The sequence below is a fragment of the Aphanomyces invadans genome (assembly GCF_000520115.1).
Source record: "Aphanomyces invadans strain NJM9701 unplaced genomic scaffold supercont1.3, whole genome shotgun sequence".
Classification (NCBI taxonomy): domain Eukaryota; phylum Oomycota; class Saprolegniomycetes; order Saprolegniales; family Verrucalvaceae; genus Aphanomyces; species Aphanomyces invadans.
Genome location: NW_008580148.1, coordinates 1,863,958 through 1,868,484, shown reverse-complemented (window position 1 = coordinate 1,868,484; position 4,527 = coordinate 1,863,958). Strand labels below are relative to the sequence as shown.

The window sequence follows — 4,527 nt, the reverse complement described above, 5'->3', positions numbered from 1 at the left end:
CTCATCTCGGAGCGCATGATGAAGCACATGGTTGGGCAGTCCATCTTTCAGCTGGCCGTGATTCTCACCATGACCTTTGCGGGAGACAAGATCTTCGGCATCGAGTCTGGCCGCAAGTACGACCGTCCCGCCGGCGCGACGGGGCCGACCGTGCACTACACGATGATCTTCAACACGTTTGTGTTCTTGCAGCTCTTCAACGAGATCAACGCCCGCCGCATCCACGACGAGCTGAACGTGTTTGAAGGGATCTTGACCAACCACATCTACCTCGGCATCTCCGTGCTGCAGTTGGTGCTGCAGGTGCTCATCGTCCAGTTCGGGTCGCTCGTGTTCAGCTGCACGCCGTTGACGGGGTCCCAGTGGGCGATCTGCGTCGCGATCGGGGCCGTGTCGTTGCCGGTCGGGCTCGTCCTTCGATGCATCCGTCTCCCGGCGTCGTTCACGATGTGCCAGGAAACCACCGTGGTCGAGAAAGTTGCCAGTCCTCGCACCAAGGCGTTGTGGCGCCGCAGTTTGAAGCGCCTCCAAGTCCAGATCCGTGTCATCAAGGCGTTCCAGACGTCGCTGGCGTCGACAAAGGCGCTGCTGCATTAGTACACGTGAAGAAGCGGCAACGCCAGATAGATGCATGAATATACTCGTCAAAACATTATGGGCATCGCGAACTCTCTGGTTTGCACGGGGGTGGTGCAGTCGCGCTAGAGTTCGCTGGAAGGGGGTTCGCCCTCGTCCTTGCGTCGGCGTTGGGGACTTTGTCATTGAGCATGTTCAATCGCTTGGAATCATAAAGTCTTGGGCGCCATTTGTCCTTTCGAGGGAGAGCCACATTGCCCCGAGACTGGACGACCCATGCACAGGTAACATGACATGCAGCGGCAGCCCTGCAAAGAGATTCTCGAGCAGAGGGGCTGGCGTTGGGGGTCGGGGGCGCTATTCCCTAGATGGATGACTTCGTTCCCTTTCGACAGATCCTAAACCAAGCCACTGTAGTCGTTCCGTCGTTGGCCATTCTTGTCTGGGGACTACTGCGCTACCAACAGGGCGATGCATCCCACACGTGAGAGCTTTTCCATGGGTGGAATGGCGGAGGTGCGCGGAAGTCGCCCTGCGGTAAACCGTTCGTCGTATATTTGGTGCGAGATCCAAACGTCGCGATGGGAATGACTTGGAACAGCTTTTGAATGTGCATCCATATCCCCTACTCAACCACGGACCGATGTTCGCAAGCACTGCGCCCACCACCGGTCATGCCGCGACAATCCTCGCGCGTGCCATGTCCAGTTGAATGGCACAACTCTTCGTTGTGCATCGGACGGTTGGTGTCCATCTGCCTGTCGATATTCTGGAGGCTGCTGTACTTTCCCGATTGCGTCGAGCATGATGTCGGCAGTGGCACTCCTTCCCGGCCACGAAGGAAGCAGTAAACCCTCGAAGGCTCCAGCGACGTCAAACGGCGAGCCACCTTCCACCACAACTCGCTGGAGTCCCAAGCCATCTTTACCCCGCGCACAGAGCACAGCCCTATAGGATCGGCATTACAAAGATATGGATCCAATGCGGGGATTGCGCAGGCAACAACGATGCGGAGGCGAAGTTCAAGGAGATCCCATGGCGGGAAAGATCAACCTGTCGTGTGGATGGATGCCTTCTCTCCATCATTAACTTGCCAAGCCTTCCACGGCCGCCTGTCCACTCGCCGGTCGCTGCCACCTCATCCAGATCATGCATCCAATGGGCACTGCATAATGACATATGGGGCGCCAGACCGCGGCCACGTGCACTAAACCTGACCAAGCGGGACATGCATGCGAGTTGGTTGGGGGTCGAAGGTCGTCCAGTGCGTTGTCCAACGCAGTACAATAGCGCTAGACCGTCCCATTGTTCGCTAGTACTGGATCTGCCTCGAGTGTCGCTGCTGAAGTCGTTGGCGCAGTTCCTCTGCCACCAACGACTGGAACGCCATGCGGTGATCAAAACCGTGTAATGGTCGGTGGAACACGTGACAAACACGTTGCTTGTGCTGCACACGTGGACTGCGGCGGGACCAGTGCACCTTCTTCGCCGGAGACGCCCGCTGCTCGCGACTCGGGGGCTGTTGGTGCCCGCCGCCTGGCCACCGAAACATTTTCACAAATTTTCGTAATGGGAGGGACGCTCGAACAGGTACTCGCCAAAACAAGCAAAGTCTCGCCAAAACATGCACTCATCTCGCACTTCATGTGACATTGTCCGGATACCTCGCCCCAGGTCTCTTGCACACGCGAGTGGTAGGGACATCGTCTGTGTTGACCTTTTCGAATTGGTCCATGGTGCGCTCTTCACCATCGACTCGTTGTGTTCCTCACGTCTCGATCGTGTCGGCGATAAAGTCGAGCGGAGTGGGGACGGGCATGCATGCTTTTGCCATTCGGAATTGATTGCACTTCCTTCACTCAAGTGCGAGTTCCCATAAAGTGCGCTCGTGTTTTGTCAGTTGTTGGTCCCTCGCGTGATGGCCATGTCATGGCGGCGCAAAACGCGCGAGTCCATGGAGGGCGTTGCGGCCACACCCGATGCCGCCTGTAGTCTCCGGCTGGAAGAATCCACTAGACGTGTACGATGGCGTGAACGCCCCCAAGGGGAGACCATCCCCCCTTGACATCGTGCTCACATAGCCAGGTCAAACGCGCTCGATACGGCTGGATGTCATGACGTCCATGTCGCAGACAGAAACAGAACGTGCGCCATTTTCGACATTTTTGAATTTGGACGGCGCGTTTCATGGCGACACTCCACGTCCGTGACTTGGTGCGCCTGGTGGAAACGCCAAAGGAGCATGCCGCCACTGCCCTCGCGGAACTCGGCGGCATCGAAGGCGTCGCAAGTGCGCTGAACGTGTCACTCGACAGCGGTCTGGACAACGACAACGCCACCGACCTCGCTGCGCGCGAAAAAACGTACGGGAAAAACTACATTGAACCCGAGCAGCCTCAGACGATCCTGCAGCTCATGTGGCACGCGTTCCAAGACTTGACCATCATCGTCCTGACCGTCGCTGGCGCGATCTCGCTCATCCTCGCGTTCATTCCGTTTCCCAAGTCGACAAAAGGAGAAAATACACGGAACTTAAGTACCGGAGGCGACACCAACACGGCGTGGATCGAAGGCGCGTCCATCATCGTTGCCGTGCTCATCGTTGTCTTCGTCACGGCCATCAACGACTACCAAAAGGAGAAGCAGTTCCGCGCGCTGAACGCGATCAAGGAGGACGAGAAGATCAAGGTCATTCGCAACGGCGTGCCGGCCGAGGTGAGCAAGTTCAGCTTGGTCGTGGGGGACATTGTCCGCGTGGACTTGGGTGACATCATCCCGGCGGACGGGCTCGTGTTTGACGAGAACGACTTGAAGCTCGACGAAAGCGCCATGACAGGGGAGTCTATCTTGCTCAAGAAGGACCGAAAAGAAAAGCCGTTTTTGCTGTCTGGCACCAAAGTCATGGAAGGCGTCGGGAAGATGCTCGTGATTTGCGTCGGCGAGAACTCGCAGGCCGGCATCATCTCAAAGCTCATCATGGGCAAAGGCAAGCGACCAACTGCAGAGTCGTCACCAGCCGTGGAAGACAATTATGCGGCAGTGGCCACTCCCAACGATAAGGATACACCAGTGCTGGCAGACAGGGAAGACGAGGAAGACGACGAAATCGTGTCGCCTCTGCAAGGCAAGCTCGACCGGCTCACGCTGCTCATTGGGAAGCTCGGGTTGGGCACGGCCATCTTTGTCGTCGTGGCACTCATCGTTCGGTTTTCCATCGTCACGTTTGGTATCGACAAGAACGAGTGGAGCAACGAGTACTTGAAGGATTACTTGAACCACTTCATCCTCGGGGTGACGGTGCTGGTGGTGGCGATCCCGGAAGGCTTGCCCCTGGCCGTCACCATCGCGCTCGCGTACTCGGTCAAGAAGATGCTCAAGGACAACAACCTGGTGCGCCACCTGGACGCGTGCGAGACGATGGGCAGCGCCACGACCATTTGCTCGGACAAAACAGGCACCCTCACCACGAACCGCATGACCGTCATGGAGTGCTACCTCGGCCAGCACGAGTTTAGCTCGGCGCCGTCGCTCCGCCTCCAGGCCAGCGCCGCCACCAAGGACATTCTGTGTAGTTCGATCAGCATCAACTCGACGGCCGAGATCCTGCCGCCCAAGCAGGTCGGGGCTCAGCCCGAGCACACGGGCAACAAGACCGAGTGCGCGTTGCTCCAGTTCGCCGCCGACTTGGGCGTGTCGTACGCCGACGTGCGCAAGGCGGCGTCGATCTGCCACATGCTCACGTTCAGCAGCGCCAAGAAGCGCATGTCGGTGGTCGTGCCGCTGTCCGCGACGCGATGCCGCATCTTCACCAAGGGTGCGAGTGAGATCGTGTTGGAGCTGTGCACGTCGCAGCTCCACTTGGACGGGTCCACGGCCGCGTTCTCCGCCGCCGAGCGCAACGCCGTCAACGCCAACATCATCGACAAGTACGCGTCGCAGGCGTACCGCACG

General features: G+C 58.3%; 2 protein-coding genes across 2 annotated transcripts in view; both read left to right on the top strand.

Moving 5' to 3' along the window:
- Positions 1-18: 18 nt before the first annotated feature.
- H310_02244 (hypothetical protein) lies at positions 19-742 on the top strand (the record flags this gene model as incomplete). Its single annotated transcript, XM_008865687.1, has 1 exon — positions 19-742. One exon carries the CDS (start codon positions 19-21, stop codon positions 595-597), a length of 579 nt encoding a protein of 192 aa, XP_008863909.1. The 3' UTR covers positions 598-742.
- A 2,021-nt stretch (positions 743-2,763) lies between these two features.
- The window catches only part of H310_02243 (hypothetical protein), a gene marked incomplete at both ends in the record, with an annotated part of 4,382 nt that continues 2,618 nt past the window's right edge, over positions 2,764-4,527 (top strand). The window contains one exon of the mRNA XM_008865686.1: positions 2,764-4,479. Coding sequence (XP_008863908.1) covers positions 2,764-4,479 — 1,716 coding nt within the window. The remainder of the gene's footprint in view (positions 4,480-4,527) is intronic.